The sequence below is a fragment of the Salvelinus sp. IW2-2015 genome, unplaced genomic scaffold, assembly GCF_002910315.2.
Source record: "Salvelinus sp. IW2-2015 unplaced genomic scaffold, ASM291031v2 Un_scaffold467, whole genome shotgun sequence".
NCBI lineage: Eukaryota > Metazoa > Chordata > Actinopteri > Salmoniformes > Salmonidae > Salvelinus > Salvelinus sp. IW2-2015.
This window is the reverse complement of record NW_019942558.1, coordinates 556,693-583,653: the sequence shown is the minus strand read 5'-3', so window position 1 is coordinate 583,653 and position 26,961 is coordinate 556,693. Positions and strand designations below refer to the sequence as shown.

Below are 26,961 nucleotides of genomic sequence, written 5' to 3'. Positions count from 1 at the left end.
ATCAACATTTTCCACAGAAATACGAAATAACATCATAAATTGTTCTTACTTTTGCTGAGCTTCCATCAGAATCTTGTACAAGGAGTCCTTGGTCCAGAATAAATCGTTGTTTGGTTTTAGAATGTCCTTTTCTTCTGTCGAATTCGCGCCACAATGCTAGCCAATGTTGATAACGTTCCCATTTTCTCTCGACGCAAAGAACGGAAAACTCCAAAAGTCCCAATAAACGTTGAATAATCTGATAAAACTCGGTTGAAAAAACCTACTTTACGATGTTATTATCACATGTATCAAATAAAATCAGAGCCGGAAATATTCGCCGTGTAAACCGAACGCTTATCAGAAGACAATATTGAGGTGCTTCGCGCGCCTTGGTAGACAAAGGAAATTCCTGACCTGCCACTCCAAAAGCTCTTGTTCGACCTCAGATCAAGCTAGACACCCCATTCCACCTTCCACTGCCTGTTGACATCTAGTGGAAGGCGTATGAAGTGCATGCATATCGATAAATATAAGGCAATTGAATAGGCAGGCCCTGGAACAGAGCCTCGTTTTCAGATTTTTCACTTCCTGCATGGAAGTTTGCTGCAAAATGAGTTCTGTTTTACTCACAGACATAATTCAAACAGTTTTAGAAACTTCTGAGTGTTTTCTATCCAATAGTAATAATAATATGCATATTGTATGATCTAGAAAAGAGTACGAGGCCGTTTCATTTGGGCACGATTTTTTCCAAAGTGAAAACAGCGCCCCCCTATTGACAAGAAGTTTTAACGTACAATTTCAATCTATCTAATCGAATAGAATCCACAGATTGCGAGTTGAAGATAAATACTTTTACTAAGAGTATCAGTATAATAGTAATTGACTGACCCGGTCTCTCCAGATCTCCTAACCGTACTATTTTAGGGTCAATTTTAGATCAATGCTATCCATTTTCAGCCATTCCTGAACCTGAGACAAGAAACAGGCTACCTGAGGGCAATACCAAAATAAATGGTCTATTGATTCTGTATCCTCACAACAAAATCTGCAGAGCTTTTATGATTTTATGCCCCAAATATTAAAAAATAAAAATTGGTGGCAAGAATGCTGTATAATAATTTTAGCTGAAAAGCACGAAGTCTTGAATCTTGCATTGTTTTATACACTGCTCAAAAAAATAAAGGGAACACTTAAACAACACAATGTAACTCCAAGTCAATCACACTTCTGTGAAATCAAACTGTCCATTAGGAAGCAACACTGATTGACAATAAATTTCACATGCTGTTGTGCAAATGGAATAGACAACAGGTGAAATTATAGGCAATTAGCAAGACACCCCCAATAAAGGAGTGGTTCTGCAGGTGGTGACCACAGACCACTTCTCAGTTCCTATGCTTCCTGGCTGATGTTTTGATCACTTTTGAATGCTGGCGGTGCTTTCACTCTGTGGTAGCATGAGACGGAGTCTACAACCCACACAAGTGGCTCAGGTAGTGCAGCTCATCCAGGATGGCCACATCAATGCGAGCTGTGGCAAGAAGGTTTGCTGTGTCTGTCAGCGTAGTGTCCAGAGCATGGAGCGCTACCAGGAGACAGGCCAGTACATCAGGAGAAAAGGAGGAGGCCGTAGGAGGGCAACAACCCAGCAGCAGGACCGCTACCTCCGCCTTTGTGCAAGAAGGAGCAGGAGAGCACTGCCAGAGCCCTGCAAAATGACCTCCAGCAGGCCACAAATGTGCATGTGTCTGCTCAAACGGTCAGAAACAGACTCCATGAGGGTAGTATGAGGGCCCGACGTCCACAGGTGGGGGTTGTACTTACAGCCCAACACCGTGCAGGACGTTTGCATTTGCCAGAGAACACCAAGATTGGCAAATTCGCCACTGGCCCTGTGCTCGTCACAGATGAAAGCAGGTTCACACTGAGCACATGTGACAGACGTGACAATCTGGAGACGCCGTGGAGAACGTTCTGCTGCCTGCAACATCCTCCAGCATGACCGTTTGGCGGTGGGTCAGTCATGGTGTGGGGTGGCATTTCTTTGGGGGGCCGCACAGCCCCCATGGGCTCGCCAGAGGTAGCCTGACTGCCATTAGGTACCGAGATGAGATCCTCAGACCCCTTGTGAGACCCTATGCTGGTGCGGTTGGCCTGGGTTCCTCCTAATGCAAGACAATGCTAGACCTCATGTGGCTGGAGTGTGTCAGCAGTTCCTGCAAGAGGAAGCATGATGCTATGACTGCGCCGCCCGTTCCCCAGACCTGAATCCAATTGAGCACATCTGGGACATCAGTCTCGCTCCATCCACCAACGCCACGTTGCACCACAGACTGTCCAGGAGTTGGCGGATGCTTTAGTCCAGGTCTGGGAGGAGATCCCTCAGGAGACCATCCGCCACCTCATCAGGAGCATGCCCAGGCGTGTAGGGAGGTCATACAGGCACGTGGAGGCCACACACACTACTGAGCCTCATTTTGACTTGTTTTAAGGACATTACATCAAAGTTGGATCAGCCTGTAGTGTGGTTTTCCAATTTAATTTTGAGTGTGACTCCAAATCCAGACCTCCATGGGTTGATAAATTTGATTTCCATTGATAATTTTTGTGTGATTTTGTTGTCAGCACATTCAACTATGTAAAGAAAAAGTATTTAATAAGAATAGTTCATTCATTCAGATCTAGGATGTGTTATTTTAGTGTTCCCTTTATTTTTTTGAGCAGTGTATATCAACTCATACACCCAGTACTATGGGATCGGTACATCAAAAATATCTTCCTAACTATTTTGCAATCTGTATGGCACAGTTGTCAACATCCTGGTCCTCAAATGAAACTGGTATACTTTCCTATTTCTGCTATTTTTATTCCTCTGCCAGTTTTGATCCTTTATATTGGCAGACAGACAGTTCGCTACCTCCTTCCGCTGCCACCTGCCTCCTCCATTTTTGGGGTAATGCTGTAATCAATTGGTTGTACTCTTGGAATGAGCAGACCTTCCCGTACAATTCCGATAACTCCATGAAGGACATAACTCTACCATTACAATTTACAATATTGCTTAAGAACAAAATACCCTTTTCAAACATCTTTCCCATAAATACAATTATTTTATCAACCAGCATATTTGAGTTCAGGCATAATATTTGTTGTAATATTTGTTCTATCTTTTCTGGGGGATGAAATTTAAATTGTAGCCAGCTCTGCAATGCTTGTTTGAAAAAGAGATACTTTGAAAAAACGATCATTTTCAATTAATCGAAAATGAGACATGGCAATCTGCACAAGGGCAAAAAGGCCATTCTTAAACAATGGATGAGCTTTTCTTAGTAATCTACTTGTGAACCATTTAGGGTTCAAGTAAAACTTTTGAATAAGTGAAGCTTTTAGAGAGAGGTTTAGTGCTTTTATATTTAATAGGCTCAACCCACCCAATTCATTATATAGAAAGGCTTGCTTTATTTTGTCTGGTTTAGCGTCCCAGATAAAGCCAAATATTTTTCGCTCATATGATTTGAAAAACGAATCATCAGGAGTAGGCAGCACCATAAGTAAATTAGTAAACTGAGATGACTAAGGAGTTAATCAGGGCAAATTTTCCATAAATAGACAGGTATTTACCTCTCCATGGTTGCAGGAACTTGTCTATTTTTACAAATGTTCTATTGAAATTCATTGTGGAGAGCTTATTTATATCTTTGTGATATGAACACCAAGTATGTCTACTTCACCATCAGCCCATTTTATAGGTAAACTGCAAGGGCTGTTAATGTTAATGTAAAAGTTGTATTAGATAAAGATCCAATACGTAATATTGTAACTCATCATAATTTGGTTTTAGTCCAGAGAGTATAGATCAAATCAAATGTATTTATATAGCCCTTCTTACATCAGCTGATATCTCAAAGTGCTGTACAGAAACCCAGCCTAAAACCCCAAACAGCAAGCAATGCAGGTGTAGAAGCACGGTGGCTATGAAAAACTCCCTAGAAAGGCCAACACCTAGGAAGAAACCTAGAGAGGAACCAGGCTATGAGGGGTGGCCAGTATAGAAAAGTTATCTAGATCTTCAATGAGACATTGCAGGGATCTAACTCCAGAACTTAATATAAAACTTGAGTCATCAAAATCTGCTATAAATACCAGGCCTGGCTTCTTAGATGTTTCATGATGTTCTATTATTTCTAGTAGTTGTCATATTATCTCCAATGTATCGTCTAGGTAAAAAACATGTCTGATCAGGATGAACAATACCTGGTAAAACCCGGTATAATTCTGAGTGCTATGCATTTGGCTAGTATTTTTGCATCACAACACTGAAGTGTAAGGGGCCTCCAGTTTTTTAGATAGACTGGGTCTTTATATTTGCCATCTGGGTCTTGTTTTAATAATAGTGAAATCAGACCTTCCTGCTGAGTACCTGACAGACTTCCATTTCTATAGGATTAGTTAAAACAATCTAACAATGGAGCTTTTAGTATATCAAAAAATGCTTGATATACCTCTACCGGTATGCCATCAAGCCTTGGGGTTTTCCCAGACTGAAAAGACTTAATAGCCTCAAAAAATTATTCCTCTGTAATTTGGCCTTCACACTGATCTTTCTGTGCATTTGTTAATTTTCAATTTTTTATATTATTTGGAAAGAATTCCTTACTGTAATCTTCATTCAGTGGCAGAGGATGAAACGGAAAAGAGAACATCTGCCTAAAATATTTACCTTCCTCTTTTAAAATATAATTCGTAGAATCATAGATGACTTTGTTAGCGTTCCAGTATTGGAGATTCAGGAAGAACTTTGCATTTTTCTCCAAAATTCCATCCAGTTTGCTTTATTTTTGTAATAGATTACATAAGATCATTCTTGAATACGTTCCTCAGGTTCTTTTTGTTTTTCCTCTAACTTATTTTGTATCTCTGTTGTGTCGTTTTTATTGCTATCTACCTGTACTATTAGTTCATGGATTTCCCTTGTTAGTCTTGTCTCTTTAGCCAGAAACTGATTTTTTATTATTGATGAATATTGAATTGAATGACCTCAAGGTACATTTAAAGGTATCCCAAACAATAAGGGGATTTGCTGAACCTATATTATACTGGAAAAATTCTGTTATAGATTATTTTGTCTTAGTTAAAAATAAGTTGTCCTCCAGTAAACTTTGATTACATTTCCAATATCCCCGTCCACGTGGAAAATCTATAAGAGTTATGTGAATGCCAATTAGATGATGATCCGATCGCATTCTGTCTCCTATTAAAACTTTTTTAACCTTTGATGCAAGAGAGAAAGAGACAAAGTAGTCAAGACGACTAGCTTGATTAAGTCTCCTCCATGTATATCTCACTAGGTCGGGGTTATCCAAATATCCAAATATTAAATTGTTTAACTTGGCTCAAACGTTTTGGGTAGCCCTCCGCAAGTTTCCCACAATAAGTTGGGTGAATTTTGGCCCATTCCTCCTGACAAAGCTGGTGTAACTGAGTCAGGTTTGTTGGCCTCCTTGCTCGAACACACTTTTTCAGTTCTGCCCACAAATGTTCTATAGGATTGAGGTCAGGGCTTTGTGATGGCTACTCCAATACCTTGACTTTGTTGTCCTTAAGCCATTTGCCACAACTTTGGAAGTATGCTTGGGGTCATTGTCCATTAAGAAGACCCATTTGCAACTAAGCTTTAACTTCCTGACTGATGTCTTGAGATGTTGCTCAATATATGTACTGTACTTCCGGTGCCGACAGAGATGGCCGCCTCGCTTCGCGTTCCTAGGAAACTATGCAGTATTTAGTTTTTTTTACGTGTTATTTCTTACATTGGTACCCCAGGTAATCTTAGGTTTTATTACAAACAGTCGGGAGGAACTACTGGATATAAGAGCAACGTCAACTCACCATCATTACGACCAGCAATACGACTTTTCCAAAGCGGATCCTCTGTTTTGCCAACCACCCAGGACAATGGATCGGATCCCAGCCGGCGAACCAAAACAACGACGCCGTAAAAGGGGCAGACGAAGTGGTCTTCTGGTCAGGCTCCGGGGACGGTCACATCGCGCACCGCTCCCGAGCATACTAATCGCCAATGTCCAGTCTCTTGACAACAAGGTTGATGAAATCCGAGCAAGGGTGGCATTACAGGGAGACATAAGAGACTGTAAAATTCTTTGCTTCACGGAAACATGGCTCACTCGAGACAAGCTATCGGAGTCGGTACAGCCACCTGGTTTCTTCACGCATCGCGCCGACAGAAACAAGCATCTTTCTGGTAAGAAGAGGGGCTTGGGGGGGGGGGGTATGCCTTATGATCAACGAGACGTGGTGTGATCATAACAACATACAGGAACTCAACTCCTTCTGTTCACCTGACTTAGAATTCCTCACAATCAAATGTCGACAGCATTATCTACCAAGAGAATTCTCTTCGATTATAATCACAGCCGCATATATTCCCCCCCAAGCAGACACATCGATGGCCCTGAACAAACTTTATTTGACTCTATGTAAACTGGAACCCACATATCCTGAGGCTGCATTCATTGTAGCTGGGGAATTTAACAAGGCTAATCTGAAAACAAGACTCCCTAAATTCTATCAGCATATTGATTGTGCTACCAGGGCTGGTAAAACCCTGGATCATTGTTATTCTAACTTCCGCGACGCATATAAGGCCCTCCCCCGCCCCCCTTTCGGGAAAAGCTGACCACGGCTCCATTTTGTTGCTCCCTGCCTATAGACAGAGACTAAAACAGGAATCTCCCGCGCTCAGGTCTGTTCAACACTGGTCCGACCAATCTGATTCCACGCTTCAAGATTGCTTCGATCATGTGGATTGGGATATGTTCCGCATTGCGTCAAACAACAACATTGACGAATACACTGATTCGGTGAGCGAGTTTATTAGCAAGTGCATCGGCGATGTCGTACCCACAGCAACGATTAAAACATTCCCAAACCAGAAACCGTGGATTGATGGCAGCATTCGCGCAAAACTGAAAGCGCGAACCACTGCTTTTAACCAGGGCAAGGTGACCGGAAACATGACCGAATACAAACAGCGTAGCTATTCCCTCCGCAAGGCAATCAAACAAGCTAAGTGTCAGTATAGAGACAAAATAGAGTTGCAATTCAACAGCTCAGACACAAGAGGTATGTGGCAGGGTCTACAGTCAATCACGGATTACAAAAAGAAACCCAGCCCCGTCGCGGACCAGGATGTCTTGCTCCCAAACAGACTAAACAACTTCTTTGCTCGCTTTGAGGACAATACAGTGCCACTGACACGGCCCGCTACCAAAACCTGCGGGCTCTCCTTCACTGCAGCCGACGTGAGTAAAACATTAAAACGTGTTAACCCTCGCAAGGCTGCAGGCCCAGCCGTGTCCTCAGAGCATGCGCAGACCAGCTGGCTCGTGTGTTTACGGACATATTCAATCAATCCTTATCCCAGTCTGCTGTTCCCACATGCTTCAAGAGGGCCACCATTGTACCTGTTCCCAAGAAAGCTAAGGTAACTGAGTTAAACGACTACCGCCCCGCAGCACTCACTTCCGTCATCATGAAGTGCTTTGAGAGACTAATCAAGGACCATGTCACCTCCACCCTACCTGACACCCTAGACCCACTCCAATTTGCTTACCCCCCAATAGGGCCACAGACGAAGCAATCGCAACCACACTGCCCTAACCCATCTGGACAAGAGGAACACCTATGTGAGAATGTTGTTCATCGACTACAGCTCAGCATTTAACACCATAGTACCCTCCAAACTCGTCATCAAGCTTGAGACCCTGGTCTCGACCCCGTCCGTGTGCAACTGGATACTGACTTCCTGACGGGCCGCCCCCAGGTGTGAGGTAGGTAACAACATCTCCACCCCGCTGATCCTCAACACTGGGCCCCACAAGGGTCGTTCTGAGCCCTCTCCGTACTCCCTGTTCACCACGACTGCGTGGCCATGCACGCCTCCAACTCAATCATCAAGTTTGCAGACGACACTACAGTGGTAGGCTTGATTACCAACAACGACGAGACGGCCTACAGGGAGGAGGTGAGGGCTCTCGAGTATGGTGTCAGGAAAATAACCTCACACCTCAACGTCAACAAAAACAAAGGAGATGATCGTAGACTTCAGGAAATGTAGGAGTAAATGAGACACATAGATAACACATAGACGTTAATAAGGACAGCTGAACATTAAAAACAGACCACACGAAGAGAAGGCGACACATAGGCGCCTAGGACAACTGGACACACTAAGGATAGAGGAGACACATAGTCTGCTGATCCTAATAAGGKCACAYATAYYAGAGAACACACTGAGACACTGAGCTAAATACAGGGYCAAGACATAGGCCTATAGGATAGATGGACATATATTATTTTTAGGACAAGCAAGGGTCTTGCCACCATTATAATCYAACTGAAAGCAGATATGKRCGTTATTGGGCGTGAACAAGCAGGAAGCCTGAACTAAAAGATAATGGTGGCAGGAGAATTAGGGGAATAATGATTATTTGCATATGGGTTGGACCCATATGCTATATGTGGATAAATACAGGAGCCGGGGCTCTGGAAAGCGGTGTGTGTTCCGCGGACCATTCCAGGCTGTCTATACTCTGTATTAAAAGCCTATTTTGATTTCACAAGTTCTTGTAAGCGTTATATTTGAACCGATTTTCCACGACAGAAACAGCAGAGGGAGCATCCCCCTATCCACATCGACGGGACAGTAGTGGAGAGGGTATTAAGTTTTAAGTTCCTCGGCGTACACATCAGGGACAAACTGAAATGGTCCACCCACACAGACAGCGTGGTGAAGAAGGCGAAGCAGCGCCTCTTCAACCTCAGGAGGCTGAAGAAATTCGGCTTGTCACCAAAAGCACTCACAAATTTCTACAGATACACAATCGAGAGCATCCTGTTGGGCTGTATCACCGCCTGGTATGGCAACTGCTCCGCCCACAACCGTAAGGCTCTCCAGAGGGTAGTGAGGTCTGCACAACGCTTCACCGAGGGCAAACTACCTGCCCTCCAGGACACCTACACCACCCGATGTCACAGGAAGGCCATAAAGATCATCAAGAACAACAACCACCCGAGCCACTGCCTGTTCTTTACACTTGTGTGTATAAGGTAGTTGTTGTGAAATTGTTAGGTTAGATTACTCGTTGGTTATTACTGCATTGTCGGAACTAGAAGCACATGCATTTCGCTACACTCGCATTAACATCTGCTAACCATGTGTATGTGACAAATACAATTTGATTTGATATATCCACATCATTTTCATTGTGTGAAGTGCACCAGTCCCTCCTGCAGCAAAGCATACCCACAACATGATGCTGCTTCACGGTTGGGATGGTGTTCTTCGGCTTGCAATCCTCCCCTTTTTGCCTCCAAACATAACGATGGTCATTATGGCCAAACAGCTCTATTGTTGTTTAATCAGACCAGAGGACATTTCACCAAAAAGTATGATCTTTGTAACAATGTGCAGTTGCAAACCGTAGTTTGGCTTTTTTATGGCAGTTTTGGTTATGTCGATATAGGACTCGTTTTACTGTGGATATAGATACTTTTGTACCTGTTTCCTCCAGCATTTTCACAAGGTCCTTTGCTGTTGTTCTGGGATGGATTTGCACTTTTCACACAAAAGTACATTCATCTCCTTCCTGAGCGGTATGATGGCTGCGTGGTCCTATGGTGTTTATACTTGTGTACTATTGTTTGTACAGATGAACGTGGTACCTTCAGGCGTTTGGAAATTGCTCCCAAAGATGAACCAGACTTGTGGATGTCTACAATTTTTGTTCTGAGGTCCTGGCTGATTTCTTTTGATTCTCCCATGATGTCAAGCAAAGATGCACTGAGTTTGAAGGTAGGCCTTGAAATACATCCACAGGTACACCTCCAATTGACTCAAAGTATGTCAATTAGCCTATCAGAAGCTTCTAAAGCCATGACATAATTTTCTGGAATTTTTCAAGCTGGGTAGGGGGCAGCATTACGAATTTTGGATGAAAAGCGTGCCCAAATTAAACTGCCTGCTACTCAGCCATAAAAGCCAGAATATGCATATAATTAGATTTGGATAGAAAAGACTCTGAAGTTTCTAAAACTGTTTGAATGATGTCTGTGAGTATAACAGAACTCATATGGCAGGCAAAAACCTGAGAAAACATCCAACCAGGAAGTGGGAAATCTGAGATTTGTAGTTTTTCAACTCTTTTCCTATCAAATACAGTGTCTATGGGGTCATATTGCACTTCCTAAGGCTTCCACTAGATGTCTACAGTCTTTAGAACCTTGTTTGATGCTTCTACTGTGAAGTGGGGGCGAATGAGAGGGGATTGAGTCAGAGGTCTGCCAGAGAGCCACGAGCTGACCATGCGCGTTCACATGAGAGTTTGCTCCCGTTCCATTTGCTTTTCTGAAGACAAAGGAATTCTCCGGTTGGAACATTATTGAAGAATTATGTTAAAAACATCCTAAAGATTGATTCAATACATCGTTTGACATGTTTATACTGACAGTTACAGAACTTTTTGACATTTTGTCTGCTTTTAGTGAACGCGCTTCGTGACTTTGGATTTGTTTACCAGACGCGCTAACAAAAGTAACTATTTGGACATAAATGATGGACATTGCCGAACAAAATAAACATTTCTTGTGGAAGTGGGAGTCCATTCCGACGAAGATCAGCAAAGGTAAGTGAAGATTTATAATGCTTTTATGACTTTTGTTGACTGCATAATATGGCGGCTATATTTGTGTCTTCATTGGGCTCTGAGCGCCGACCTCAGATTATTGCATGGTTTTTGCTTTTTCCGTAAAGCTTTTTTGAAATCTGACACAGCGGTTGCATTAAGGAGAAGTGCATCTAAAATTCCATGCATAACAGTTGTATCTTTTAGCAATGTTTATTATGAGTATTCCTGTAAATTGATGTGGCTCTCTGCAAAATCACAGGATGTTTTGGAACTACTGAACGTAACGTGCCAATGTAAACTCAGATTTTTTTATATAAATATGAACTTTACCGAACAAAACATATATGTATTGTGTAACATGAAATCCTATGAGTGTCATCTGATGAAGATCATCAAAGGTTAGTGATATATTTTATCTATATTTCTGCTTTTTGTGAATCCTCTCTTTGGCTGAAAAAATGGCTGTGTTATTCTGTGAATAGGCACTCACCTAACATAATCGTTTGGTTTGCTTTCGTCGTAATGCCTTTTTGAAATCGGACACTGTGGCTGGATTTACAACAAGTGTATCTTTAAAATGGTGTAAAATACACGTATGTTTTGAGGAATTTTAATTATGGGATTTCTGTTGTTTTGAATTTGGCGCCCTGCAGTTTCACTGGCTGTTGAAGCGATGTGACGCTAACGTCTGACGTACCCTAGAGAGGTTAAGTGGTTTAAGCGCTAAAGCAAGAAAGCAAATAATAATAAGAGTAAGTGGAATGTCTAGAATTTTCTTGCTTTCAGCAGGCACACTTATGAACACTAAAGGAGAATGTGAGAGATTAGTGTGTAGGTGAGACAAGGAAGAGAGCTCACTCTTTCTTCTGGCTCTTCCGGTTGGTTCCGTTGATCATGCGGAGGGCAGTCTGGTACTCCTTTTCGGCCTCCTCCGCTACATGCCTCTGCTCAGCCTGCTCCTCCGCTACAATACAACACAATTTGATTTATTCACAACCTTTTTCAGCCTCGTAAGTGGTGGTAAGTGTGTCTTGTTTTGACGTATGCATGCTGTAAGGGGGAGGGACAGAAAAGAGAGCTTTGTTTTTACCACAACAATCAAACGTTGATTCAGTCACAAAGAAAAAAAATTGCTGTCAGCTAAGGTTCACTCAAATGATTGGTCAGTCTAGGCCAATTCCGAATTTGTTCCTCACTGAGCTTACAAGTTTTGTAATAGCTCACAGATGAAACCAATATATTCACTCACTGAATAATACTAGAATATAACAGTAACTCACTTTTGAGTTTCCTCGAGGTCTGAAATGCCCATGCCGACTTACTCTCACAGAAGCCCCATCTCTTGTCCCTGTCGTAGTCGTAGGTTGTGGCGCACCACAGGCGTTCGTCCCCCCGTCCATCGATGGTACAGTCCGAGTACTCCTTCCCCAGGAAGAGAAAGGGGAACAGACAGGGCTCCCTATTGGCTGTGCCCCCATTCACCACAGGAACTGCATCAACCAAAAATCACAAATGGCAGGGGAGTTAGTATGTTCAAGCAAAAACACAGACAGAAAGCAGATGGATGATAATAACCGTGTGTGTGTGTGTGTGTGTTAAACATGAACAAAAGTACATGAAAGTAAGATCAAATATGAATCATGTAAGTTAAAGCTTTAACCATTCTTGTTTAATTCCACTGAATGATGAAAGAAACCCTACAGAACAGTGGCCAAATGATATATACCCTTCACCAGAGTATCGGGGCTACTTTCAGAGAAAACACTGGTGCAAGACTTATTGCTATTTTTATTGACTTGGCCAAAGCTTTTGATTCGGTAGACCATTCCATTCTTGTGGGCCGGCTAAGGAGTATTGGTGTCACTGAGGGGTCTTTGCCCTGGTTTGCCAACTACCTCTCAAATAGTGCAGTGTATAAAGTCAGAACATCTGTCTCAGCCACTGCCTGTCACCAAGGCTCAATCCTAGGCCCCACGCTCTTCTCAATTTACATCAACATCATAGCTCAGGCAGTAGGAATCTCTCTCATCCATTTATATGCAGATGATACAGTCTTATACTCAGCTGGCCCCTCCCTGGATTTTGTGTTAAACGGTCTACAACAAAGCTTTCTTAGTGTTCAGGGGCAGAATGACAGATTATTACCTTGTCAGCTCTGGGATTCGATCTAGCAACCTTTCGGTTACTGGCCCAACGCTCTAACTACTAGCCTACCTGCCGCCCCAAAAGGTCCCTAAAGCACACACATCCTTGGGTCGCTCGTCTTTTCAGTTCGCCGCAGCTAGCGACTGGAACTAAATGCAACAAACACTCAAACTGGACAGTTTTATCTCAATCTTTTCATTCAAAGACTCAATCATGGACACTATTACTGACAGTTGTTGCTGCTTTACGGGATGAATTGTTGTCTCTACCTTCTTGCCCTTTGTACTGTTGTCTGTGCCCGTTTTTGTCCTGCTATCATGTTGTGCCGCTTACACGTTGTGTTCAAATTAAATCAAACGTTATGTCACGTGCCGAATACAGCAGGAAATGCTTACAGTGAAATGCTTACTTACAAGCCCCCAACGATGCAGTTAAGAAAAACACACACACAAAAAAAAATAAAAGTAACAAATAATTAAAAAGCAGCAATAAAATAACAATAGCGAGGCATACAGGGGGTACCAGGAACAGTGTCAATGTGCGGGGGCAGCGGTTAGTCGAGGTAATTGAGGTAATATGTACATGCAGGTAGTTATTAAAGTGACAATGCATAGATAATAACAGAGTAGCAGCAGCGTAAAAGGGGGGGGGGGGGAATGCAAATAGTCCGGGTAGCCATTTGATTAGATGTTCAGGAGTCTTATGGCTTGGGGATGGAAGCTGTTTAGAAGCTTCTTTTTCCACACTGCTGAAACTCTGTTTATTTCCATGCATAGTCACTTTATCTCTACATGTACATATTACCTCAACTACCTCAACTAACCTGTGCCTCCCCACATTGACTCTGTACCGGTAGCCCCTGTATAAAGCCTCGCTACTGTTATTTCATTGTTACTCCTTAATAATATTTTATTTTATATATTTATTTTTTACTTCAGTTTATTTTTGTAAATACTTTAACACATATTATTCTTAAAACTGCATTCTTGATTAAGTGCTTGTAAGTAAGCATTTCACTATAAGGTCAACACCTTTTGTATTCACCTTTTGTATTCATGTGACAAATAAAATTAGATTTGATTCAAGTCCAGGATCCAGTTGCAGAGGAGGTGTTTAGTCCCAGGGTCCTTAGCTTAGTGACGAGCTTTGAGGGCACCAAGGTTGTTGAACGCTAAGCTGTAGTCAATGAAAAGCATTCTCACATAGGTGTTCCTTTTGTCTAGGAGTGAAAGGTCAGTGTGAAGTGCAATAGAGATTGCATCATCTGTGGATCTGTTGGGGCGGTATGCAAATTGGAGTGGGTCTAGGGTTTCTGGGATAATGGTGTTGATGTCAGCCATGACCAGCCTTTCAAAGCACTTCATGGATACAGACGTGAGTGCTACGGGTTGATAGTCATTTAGGCAGGTTACCTTAGTGTTCTTGGGCACAGGGACTATGGTGGTCTGCTTGAAACATGTTGGTATTACAGACTCAGACAGGGAGAGGTTGAAAATGTCAGTGAAGACACCTGCCAGTTGGTCAGCGCATGCTCGGAGCACACGTCCTGGTAATCCATCCGGTCCTGCGACCTTGTGAATGTTGACCTGTTTAAAAGGTCTTACATCGGCTGCGGATAGTGTGATCTCACAGTTGCCCGAAACAGCTGATGCTCTCATGCATGTTTCAGTGTTACTTGCCTCAAAGTGAGCATAGAATTAATTTAGCTAATCTGGTAGGCTCGTGTCACTGGGCAGCTCTCGTCTGTGCTTCCATTTGTAGTCTGTAATAGTTTGCAAGCCCTGCCACATCCGACGAGCATCGGAGCCGGTGTAGTACAATATAATCTTAGTCCTGCTTTGATGCTTTGCCTGTTTCATGGTTCGTTGGAAGGCATAGCTGGATTTCTTTTAAGCTTCCAAGTTAGAGTTCCGCTAATTGAAAGCGGCAGCTCTACCTGAAATTGAAAAGTTGCCTGAAATCCATGGCTTCTGGTTGGGGTACAGTCACTGTGCGGGCGACGTCATCGATGCACTTATTGATAAAGCCAGTGACTGATGTGTACTCCTCAATTCAATCGGAAGTGTCCCGGAGCATATTCCAGTCGGTGCTAGCAAAACAGTCCTGTAGCTTAGCATCTGCTTCATCTGACCACTTTAATATCGACCAAGTCACTGGTACTTCCTGCTTTCATTTTTGCTTGTAAGCAGGAATCAGGATATAATTATGGTCAGATTTGCCAAATGGAGGGCGAGGGAGAGCTTTGTACGTGTCTCTGTGTGTGGAGTAAAAGTGGTCTTGAGTTTATTTCCCTCTGGTTGCACATTTAACATAGTAGTAGAAATTAGGTAAAACAGATTGAAGTTTCCCTGCATTAAAGTCCCCGGCCACTAGGAGCGCCCTCTGGATGAGCGTTTTCCTGTTTGCTTACGGACATATACAGCTCATTGAGTGCGGTCTTAGTGCCAGCATCAGTTTGTGGTGGTAAATAGACAGCTACGAAGAATATAGATGAAAACTCTCTAGGTAGATAGTTTGGTCAACAGCTTATAATGAGATACTCTACCTCAGGCGAGCAAAATCTTTTTGCTCGCCTTCCTTAGATGTCATGCACCAGCTGTTGTTTACAAATATACATAGACCGCCACCCCTTGTCTTACCAGAGGCTGCTGTTCTATCGTGCCGATACAGTGTATAACCCGCCAGCTGTATGTTATTCATGTCGTCGTTCAGCCACGATTCGGTGAAACATAAGATATTACAGTTTTTAATGTCCTGTTGGTAGGATATACGTGCTTGTAGTTCGTACACTTTATTATCCAGCTATTGTACCTTGGCCAATAGTACTGATGGCAAAGGCAGATGAGCCACTCGTCACCGGATCCTCAAAAGGCACCCCGATCTCCATCAGCGATACCTCCGTCTCATTTTTATTTACTTTATTTCACCTTTATTTAACCAGGTAGGCCAGTTGAGAACAAGTTCTCATTTACAACTGCGACCTGGCCAAGACAAAGCAAAGCACTGCGACAAAAACAACACAGAGTTACACAAACAAACGTACAGTCCCCGCCTTAACACAATAGAAAATAAAAATAGAAAAATCTATATACAGTGTGTGCAAATGTAGAAGAGTAGGGAGGTAAGGCAATAAATAGGCCATAGAGGCGAAATAATTACAATTTAGCATTAATACTGGAGTGATAGATGTGCAGATGATGATGTGAAAGTAGAGATAGTGGGGTGAAAAAAAGCAAGAGGTTAAGTAATATGATGGGGATGAGGTACTTGGGTGTGCTATTTACAGATTGGCTGTGTACAGGTACAGTGATCGGTAAGCTGCTCTGACAGCTGATGCTTAAAGTTAGAGAGGGAGATATGTCTCCAGCGTCAGTGATTTTTGCAATTCATTCCAGTCATTGGCAGCAGAGAACTGGAAGGAAAGGCGGCCAAAGGAGGTGTTGGCTTTGGGGATGACCAGTGAAATATACTTGCTGGAGCGAGTGCTACGGGTGGGTGTTGATATGGTGACCAGTGAGCTGAGATAAGGCGGGGCTTTACCTAACAAAGACTTATAGATGACCTGGAGCCAGTGGGTTGAGTGACGGATATGTAGTGTGGGCCAGCCAACGAGAGCATACAGGTCGCAGTGGTGGGTAGTATATGGGGCTTTGGTGACAAAACGGATGGCTCTGTGATAGATTACATCCAGTTTGCTGAGTAGAGTGTTGGGGGTTATTTTGTAAATTACATCGCCGAAGTCAAGGATCGGTAGGATAGTCAGTTTTACGAGGGTATGTTTGGCAGCATGAGTGAAGGAGGCTTTGTGTGAGTCTGGAAGGAGAGTTTACAGTCTAACCAGACACCTAGGTATTTGTAGTTGTCCACATATTCTAAGTCAGAACCGTCCAGAGTAGTGATGCTAGTTGGGCGGGAGGGTGCGGGCACAAATCGGTTGAAGAGCATGCATTTAGTTTTACTAGCATTTAAGAGCAGTTGGAGGCCACGGAAGAAGTGTTGTATGGCATTGAAGCTCGTTTGGAGGTTTGTTAGCACAGTGTCCAAAGAAGGGCCAGAGGTATTACAGAATGGTGTCGTCTGCGTAGAGGTGGATCAGAGAATCACCAGCAGCAAGAGCGACATCATTAATGTATACAGAGAAAAGAGTCGGCCTGAGAATTTACCCTGTGGCACCCCCATAGAGACTGCCAGAGGTCCGGACAACAGGCCCTCCGATTTTACACAACTCTGAGAAGTAATTGGTGAACCAGGCGAGGCAATCATTAGAGAAGCCAAGGCTATCGAGTCTGCCGATAAGAATGCAGTGATTGACTGACAGTCGAAAGCCTTGGCCAGGTCGATGAAGACGGCTGCACAGCACTGTCTTTTATGGATGGCGGTTATGATATCATTTAGGACCTTGAGCGTGGCAAAGGTGCACCCATGACCAGATCGGAAACCAGATTGCATAGTGGAGAAGGTACGGTGGGATTCGAAATGGTCGGTGATCTTTTTATTAACTTGGCTTTCAAAGATTTTAGAAAGGCAGGGCAGAATGGATATAGGTCTATAACTGTTTGGGTCTAGAGTGTCTTCCGCTTTGAAGAGGGGGATGACCGCGGCAGATTTCCAATCTTTGGGGATCTCAGACGATACGAAAGAGGTTGAAAAGGCTAGTAATAGGGGTTGCAACAATTTTGGCGGATCATTTTAAAAAGAAAGGGTCCAGATTGTCTAGCTCAGCTGATTTTTAGGGATCCAGATTATGTAGTTCTTTCAGAACATCAGCTATCTGGATATGGGTGAAGAAGAAGCAGAGGGGTTGGGCAAGTTTCTGCAGGGGGTGCTGAGATGTTGGCCAGGGTAGGGGTAGCCAGGTGGAAAGCATGGCCAGCCGTGGAAAAATGCTTATTGAAATGATCGATTATCGTAGATTTATCGGTGGTGACAGTTTCCTATCCTCAGTACAGTGGGCAGCTGGGAGGAGATGCTCTTATTCTCCACAAACTTTACAGTGTCCCAAAACTTTTTGGAATTAGTGCTACAGGATGAAAATTTCTGTTTGAAAAAGCTAGCCTTAGCTTTCCTAACTGACTGAGTATATTGGTTCCTGACTTCCCTGAAAAGTTGCATATCGCAGGGGCTATTCGATGCTAATGCAGAACGCCACAGGATGTTTTTGTGCTGGTCAAGGGCAGTCAAGTCTGGGGTGAACCAAGGGCTATATCTGTTCTTAGTTCAACATTTTTTGAATGGAGCATGCTTATTTAAGATGGAGAGGATAGCACTTTTGATGAGCAACCAGGCATCCTCTACTGATGGGATGAGGTCAACATCCTTTAAGGATACCCGGTCCAGGTCCATCAGAAAGGCCTGCTCGCAAAAGTGTTTTAGGGAGCGTTTGGCAGTGATGAGGGGTGGTCGTTTGACCGCGGACCCATTATGCACACAGGCAATGAGGCAGTGATCGCTGAGATCCTGGTTGAAGACAGCAGAGGTGTATTTAGAGGGCAAATTGGTCAGGATTATATCTAAGAGGGTGCCCATGGTTACAGATTTAAGGTTGTACCTGGTAGGTTCCTTGACACACTCAAACCGGTGCGCCTGGCACCTACTACCATACTCCATTCAAAGGCACTTAAATATTTTTTTCTTGCCCATTCGAACTCTGAATGGCACACACACACACAATCCATGTCTCAATTGTCTCAAGGCTTAATAATTCTTCTTTAATGTATCTCCTCCCCTTCATCTACACTGACTGAAGAGAATTTAACAAGTGACATCAATAAGGGATCATAGCTTTAACCTGGTCAGTTGATGTCATGGAAAGAGCAGGTTCCTAATGTTTTGTACACACAGTCTATGTCTAGGGTCCGTTGCAGCTATCAGTTTGCTTTTCGCAAATTTTTAAATACAATCGCATGAAAAAGCCAATGCTGTCATTACTAAATATGTAACATGATAGGTATTGTAACATGATTTATTGAATTTTTCAGACCCAAAGAATTACAACAATATTTATAAATCAGTCGTCTTCCTCAAATGAAGGGGATGATGACAATGTATTTGAGAGTGGGTTTATTTGATTTCAATGGTCTTCAACTCGTGACCGACACTTCATTTAGGATACATGGAGTTGCCCTAAGTTAGACTGCCCCAGAGCAGGTTAGTTCTGAAGGATTCGTTACCATTAAAATGTACCTGTCTAAAAGGTGAGCCACTTTCATGGTCCCTGTTATCCCAAGTTGAACTCAGAGTTGACTAAAGTTCTCTCGCCAACTCCTCAAACCTGAATTATAGAATAGGGCTTAGGTGTCTGCAAAGGTAAGGTTGCACTTATTTCTCAAATGTTTCCTCAATGTTTTCAGCTAAGATAGTTTACTAAACAGAAACATGTTTAGAGTGACTAAGTCCCAGTTCTGGAGGAGTGAATTTAAGGGTAGCTGAAATCTACTGGGTGAAACTTTCAGTGCATTGCATTCCAGGGTTTTTCTTTATTTTTACTATTTTCTACATTGAAGAAAAATAGTGAAGACATCAAAACTATGAAATCACACATATGGAATCATGTAGTTACCCAAAAAGTGTTAAACAACTCCAAATATATTTTATATTTGAGATTCTTCAAAGTGGTCACCCTTTGCCTTGACAGCTTTGCACACTCTTGGCATTCTCTCAACCAGCATCATGAGGTAGTCACCTGGAATGCATTTCAATTAACAGGTGTGCATTGCTAAAAGTTAATTTGTGGAATTTCTTTCCTTCTTAATGCGTTTGAACCAATCAGTTGTGTTGTGACAAGGTAGGGGTGTGTCCTGACCTTCCCTCCTGGGTGAGGATCAGAGAGCCTTGAAGTTGGCCATTTTATGACGGTCGTAAATACCTTGCAGGAACTCTCTCTCCCCCTCTGCAGAAATAGAAGTAAAAAATCCCTTTGTTACAACAGAGAGATTTTGTAGTACTGTAACATCCAAGATTGGATAAAGAACAATATTTCTGTAATCCAAACATTTGGAATGGTCCGTGGATATAATCATGTCCAACGTTTATTGTTTGGTGATCATTAAAGACGTTATAATGGAAACATTTGTCACTAAGAGCTTTCACAGTATATATGTCAGATTTACATCTAAATGTTGTGGAACTTATATGATTGAATGTGATTTTAGCCTTCTTAATGAGAGAATGGTTTTTCATATAAAAAAGTTCTACCCAGTCAGTGACCACACCCACGTGAGCGCAGACATTATATTGGCATCATGGAAGGCCTCCTTTTGCCAGAGTGGATAAAACCCCACGTGACGAAATTCAGATTAGACCAAGCAGACTACGGTGTAAGCCGGATATTGCAAATGGTTAGACTCTACCAGACCAGTTACGTGCAGCGCGAGCGGAATACGTCACAAATGGTCAGGAACTCTCGACAAGTGAAGATAAAGACTATACATTCACAGTCTGCAGCTGTATATGTAAAATAGTATAGTAAACTCAACCGAAGAGGAGAAAAGAAGAACATTTCCCTATCAAACTACCATTTGTAGACCTTTGGAAGATTCGTTCTAACAGACACTCTGAGACCAACCTACCACAACTAAAAAGGACATGGTGACCTCTTGTGAACAACCAGACTCACACAACCAGAGAATTCTGATGAATTTCTCTCCATAGATGGACCGGTTGATTTCAACAGAAAGACGACAAGGACATCCAAGCGTAAATATGTGTTGCATTTCTAAATCCAAATGAGCGGTTGTTAGGGTGCTAAATATCCATATTTACGATGATGGTATTATTCAACTGTGTACAATAGTTGAATTCCTTTGTCTCTCATTCTCCCGCTCTTTCTTTCCCCACCCCTTTTCATTGTGTACCAAGCTGTCATGTCGAGTTAGTCCACCAGGGACTTTTCATTGCATTGTAAGTAATCAACGTATAATCTATCCTGTGTGTGTTTACGTAATTCTCTGTGATTATTTAGTTAGTAAATAAATAATTAAGCCAATTTGTGTATCGCTGATTCATCATGGAGACTAGAGTTCATGCAGATTTGAAGTCAACCACGTTCAGAATGAGACTGATGAGATAATAATGATAATTAATGAAGACTGGTATAACGATCTATTTATATCTTTAGAGTTCATTCGGGAAACGGTAAATCATTAAACAAACTTTTCCCGTGGTGCCCCAAGATTGCTAAGAGTTAAGTGTAACATGAGTAATTTAATCATCGTAATAATTAAACATAGTTAATTGGTTTGATAAAATAATCATCATCGCATTAATGGTACCAACGACACAACGAGGAATCTAAGATAGAATGAGGCCTTTATGTTGCATTCAGCCTATATGAAATTGAAAAGCAGATTACATCATTTAAACCCAGATTATGTTATACACAATTAGAGTTGTAGACAGGAATTGTTGGTTGTGTGTGTTGCCATTTGAACAATACATAGAGGTTGCCTTCGTGTTGTTTCTCTGACAGTCAGTGTAGAGGTTAAGTACGGAATGCTACGAGCAAGGCCATGCATAGGGGCTGGCCGGCTTAGGTATTCTGAGGAATAGAAGTGTCGGGCCAAATGTACTATTTGTCTCTTGCGCCTCAGGAGCGAGTAGACTGTCAGTATTAATTTCCTGAGCAGGACATAGGGCCAGCCGATTTAAATTTGAGTAGATATGTCATCTTAACCGAAGCAGGTAATTATCTCTCCATCCCTCGTGTTTCGGTAGCGCGAGTAGAAAAACTGTATTTACATGACAGAGGAACTCTGGCTAGAAGGCCAGCATCCCGGAGTCGCCGCTTCACTGTTGACGTTGAGAATGGCGTTTTGTGGGTACTATGTAATGAAGCTGCCAGTTGAGGCCTTGCGAGGTGTCGGTTTCTCAAACTAAACACTCTAATGTACTTGTCCTCTTGCTCAGTTGTGCACCGGGGCCTCCCACTCCTCTTTCTATTCTGGTTAGAGACAGTTTGCGCTGTTCTGTGAAGGTAGTACACAGCGTTGTACGAGATCTTCAGTTTGTATGAGATATTCAGTTTGTTGGCAATTTCTCGCATGGAATAGCCTTAATTTCTCAGAACAAGAATAGACTGATGAGTTTCAGAAGAAAGTTCTTTATTTCTGGCCATTTTGAGCCTGTAATCGAACCCACAAATGCTGATGCTCCAGATACTCAACTAGCCTAAAGAAGGCCAGTTTTATTGCTTCTTTAATCAGACAACAGTTTTCAGCTGTGCTAACATAATTGCAAAAGGGTTTTCTCATGATCAATTGGCCTTTTAAAATTATAAACTAACACAACGTGCCATTGGAACACAGGTGTGATGGTTGCTGATAATGGGCCTTTGTACGCCTATGTAGATATTCCATTAAAATCAGCCGTTTCCAGCTACAAGTCATTAACAACATTAACAGTGTCTACATCAATTTTATGTTATTTTAATGGACATTTTTTTTTGCTTTTCTTTCAAAAACAAGGACATTTCTAAGTGACCCCAAACTTTTGAACAGTTGTGTGTGTTTATAATATATATACACTGCTCAACAAAAATAAAGGGAACACTTAAACAACACAATGTAACTCCAAGTCAATCACACTTCTGTGAAATCAAACTGTCCACTTAGGAAGCAACACTGATTGACAATAAATGGTCACATTGCTGTTGTTGCAAATGGAATAGACAAAAGGTGGAAAATTATAGGCAATTAGCAAGACACCCCCAAAAAAGGAGTGATTCTGCAGGTGGTGACCACAGACCACTTCTCAGTTCCATGCTTTCATGGCTGATGTTTTGGTCACTTTTGAATGCTGGGTTGTTTCACTCTAGTGGTAGCATGAGACGGAGTCTACAACCCACACAAGTGGCTCAGGTAGTGCAGTTCATACCAGGATGGCACATCAATGCGAGCTTGGCAAAAAGGTTTGCTGTGTCTGTCAGCGTAGGTCCAGAAGCATGGAGGCCGCTACCACGGAGACAGGCCAGTACATCAGGAGACGTGGAGGACGGCCGTAGGAGGGCAACAAAACCCAGCGCAGGACCGCCGACCTCCGCCTTTGTGCAAGGAGGTGCACTGCCAGAGCCTGCAAAATGACCTCCAGCAGGCCACAAATGTGCATGTGTCAGCATATGGTCTCACAGGGGTCTAGGATCTCATCTCGTACCTTATGGCAGTCAGGCTACCTCTGGCGAGCCACATGGAGGGCTGTGCGGCCCCAACAAAGAAATGCCACCCCACACCATGACTGACCCATCGCCAAACCGGTCATGCTGGAGGATGATGCAGCAGCAGAACGTTCTCCACGCGCGTCTCCAGACTCTGTCATGTCTGTCACATGTGCTCATGTGCTCAGTGTGAACCTGCTTTCATCTGTTGAAGAGCACAGGGCGCCAGTGGCGAATTTGCCAATCTTGGTGTTCTCTGGCAAATGCCAAACGTCCTGCACGGTGTTGGCTGTAAGCACAACCCCACCTGTGGACGTCGGCGCCCTCATACCACCCTCATTGGAGTCTGTTTCTGACCGTTGAGCAGACACATGCACATTTTGTTGCCTGCTGGAGGTCATTTTGCAGGGCGCTGGGCAGGTGCACCCTCCTTGCACAAAGGCAGAGGTAGCGGTCCTGCTGCTGGGTTGTGCCCTCCTACGGCCTTCCTCCACGTCTCCTGATGTACTGGCCTGTCTCCGTGTAGCGCCTCCATGCTCTGGACACTACGCTGACAGACACAGCAAACCTTTTTGCCACAGCTCGCATTGATGTGCCATCCTTGGATGAACTGCACTACCGATGAGCCACTTGTGTGGGTTGTAGACTCCGTTCATGCCTTACCACTAGAGTGAGAGCACCGCCAGCATTCAAAAGTGACCAACAACATCAGCCCAGGAAGCATAGGAAACTGAGAAGTGGTCTGTGGTCACCAGCCTGCAGAACTAACCTTTTTTGGGGGTGTCTTGCTAATTGCCTATGAATTTCCACCTTTTGTCTATTCCACTTGCCACAACAGCATTGACATTATTGTCAACTCAGTGTTGCTTCCTAAGTGGACAGTTTGATTTCACAGAAGTGTGATTGACTGGAGTTACATGTTGTGTTGTTTAAGTGTTCCCTTTATTTTTTTGAGCAGTGTATATATATATATACATACACACACACACACATATACACCTAAGCTCTAATATGTAGACGTGTTTAGAATTAATCCTCACTTTAGAAAGTGCTGTCCATTTCGTTGTTAGGCTTTGAAACAACATCCACAACGACCATGTTTTCCACTCAGTTTCAACCTGTTGAACTTCTTTCTTCACATGATCATCACAGTGAGGTGAGTTTAAAAAGCAATATACTGGTTTGATGTGATTTTAGATTGCATTTGCATTGACGTCAGTAGTTAGAGCAGGCCTGGGCAAATATTTTCCATGGAGGGCCATATTAGAATATATTTTGCCATTGTGAGCCAGAATCAAATTATAGGAGTGTACATCATGTGTATGACTGTGTTGACAGATATATCTACTGTAAATCATGTCCAGATATGCTACTTATTTTACTGTTTTAACATGCACAGAAATAAACCACACCCATGTTCTCCTTTTGGTAGGTATTTTCATTATTAAACATGCAATGAACTACACAGAAGGAAAAGTACACTGTGAATTCAGCACCAATGACAGAACTCTTGTTAACGGGTATGCACAAAAACACAAAGAGCTCAACATTCAACAGTGAATTCTCTGATGGGCATAGACTTGCGCATTGAAGCAAGGTATAGTTTGACGTCGCTATGCGCAGGATAGCTGAGAGTCAGTAAGAGATGATCTATGCCTTGTCTTGTTATATTTCATAATTTAAAATGTCTGTTCACATATATTAGGTTGACCCAAACAGTACAAAAATCTTCTGAGCATGACTCCTAATCTTTGGAAAGTTTTGTTCATCGAGAGATGCATAGAACCTCGTCAGTGACATTGTTTTGAATAGTTCTCAAATCACTGCATCAGACCTTCCACATTGAAGGTGAAAGGAGAGGAAACCAACAGCATGTCAACACTTTGAAATACTAAAAACGACAAGAAAAAACTCACTGTTCAAAGCACGCAGCAGTGATGTATACTTCTCCCGCTGGTCATCTGATATGGAACAGACTAGTAGTGCCGGAAGGTGGGGGAGATTGTTGGCTTCTACTTGGAGGGTCAGGAGGAGTAATTTCCCCTTGAAGGCTTTGACAAAGCTGTACATCTGATGTGCAAAAAGGCCCTTCCCTTGTAGATTTAAATTCATTAAATTCATGAGGGCCATGATGTCTATGGGGAAGGCAAAATCAGACAACCATTCTTTATCTTGCAGTTGAGGGAAATCCACGTTTTCATTTCACTTGCAAAAACGCAGCAATTTCCGACTTCAGGTTCCACACCCTTTTATGCACCTTCCCCAAACTCCGCCATTTCAAGTTTGTGTGGTAGGGGAGATCTGCATGACCCGACTCTGTCTCTTCCAACAGTGAGACAAACTGCCTGTGGTTTAATTAAAGATTCTGCTCTTATGCTCTTAAGTATACCACTTTAGTGAATGTATCCAGAACATGGCTCATTTACAGAGCACCTCCTGATGAATAATGCAATGCAGGAAAATAATTCTGATCTGGGTTCAGCTCAGCTACTTGATTACGTATCCTTTTCAAAAGGCCAACATTTTATCCTGTCAAGTTTGGGCACCGATCAGTGGTCACACTGGATAACTTTTCAAAACTCAGTCCCAGCTTTGTCACACACTTACTAACCTCCTCCAATAAATATTTCCCTGTGGTTGTGCTCTTCATTGACTGCACTGAAGCAAGCTCCGATGTAATTTCAAAGTCTGGGGTTATGCCTCCTTTACCTTATCTTTCAACTGCTGTTCCATATTCTCTGCGATATCCTCAACACGCCGTGTCACTGTTCATCTTCACAAGGAAACATTTTCAAACAGCTCCTTCTTGTCGGGGCAAAGTATTGCTGCAGGGTCAATTAAATATTATTTAATGAATTCACCCTCAGCGAATGGCTTGCTATGTTTAGCAATATTGTGGGACAGTACATAGCTAGCTTTCGCAATTCCGTTGTTTGCTGAAAGCAGTTTCGTAAAAAGTCCTTGCTACTTTTGCAACTGAGAAAGCAACTCTTTCGATGCACTTGCCCTCTGCTCAGAAGACATATTCCTATATTTCTCTGCACGATTTGTCTGGAAGTGTCGGGACAAGTTGTAGTCTTTCAAGACAGCGATGCTCTGTTTGCAATAAAGACATATTTCGATGTGGAATACCCTACATTCATTGTCTACTTTCCTTTCTTTGAAAAACACATTTTTGCACAATTTCTAGCTAGCTAGTTTTTGTAACTGTGACGTGTGTCACAGCCTGTCAGTCACTGTCTGTCCTCGTGCAGTTATTTATAAGTGCCTTCAAAATAAATGTCACAAGCGGTGGGAGTTAAATCATCTTCTCTGCCTCCGCTGTACCCGCGCCCCACCATACCCCTGTCTGCACATTATGCCCAGAATCTATTCTACCACGCCCATAAATCTGCTCCTTTTATTCTTTGTCCCCAACGCTCTAGGCGACCAGTTTTGATAGCCTTTAGCCGCACCCTCATCCTACTACTCCTCTGTTCCTCGGGTGATGTGGAGGTAAACCCAGGCCCTGCATGTCCCCAGTCACCCTCATTTGTTGACTTCTGTGATCGAAAAAGCCTTGGCCTCATGCATGTCAACATCAGAAGCCTCCTCCCTAAGTTTGCCTTACTCACCGCTTTAGCACACTCTGCCAATCAATGGAGTGTTAAATCATCAGATGATCATGTGCAAGAAGAGATACTGGTGTGCAAAAGAGCAGAAAAAGTAAATAAATAAAAGCAGTATGGGGGGTGAGGTAGGTAAATTGGTGGGTATGTTTACAGATGGACTATGTACAGCTGGCAGCGATCGGTTAGCTGCTCGGATAGCAGATTTTTAAAGTTGTTGAGGGAATAAAAGTTCTCCAACTTCAGAGATTTTTGCAATTCGTTCCCAGTCGCAGGCAGCAGAGAACTGGAAGGAAAGGCGTCCAAATGAGGTTTTGGCTTTAGGGATGATCAGTGAGATACCCCTGCTGGAGCGCGTGCTGCGGGTGGG

General features: G+C 42.9%; 1 protein-coding gene across 4 annotated transcripts in view; it reads right to left on the bottom strand.

Annotated features, from left to right (window-relative positions):
• LOC112068366 (protein sel-1 homolog 1) overlaps positions 1–26,961 on the bottom strand; it is a 65,425-nt gene that overhangs the window by 24,317 nt on the left and 14,147 nt on the right. For 2 of the 4 annotated variants that reach the window (XM_024135505.2, XM_024135504.2), the window contains exons 4-5: positions 11,972–12,181; positions 11,550–11,655 (exon numbers count right to left, since the gene is read on the bottom strand). In XM_024135505.2, the coding sequence (XP_023991273.1) occupies positions 11,550–11,655; positions 11,972–12,181 (316 nt within the window). Of the gene's footprint in view, positions 1–11,549; positions 11,656–11,971; positions 12,182–15,647; positions 19,726–26,961 lie in introns of all 4 variants that reach the window. The other 2 variants (XM_024135507.2, XM_024135506.2) reach the window with 2 other exon arrangements.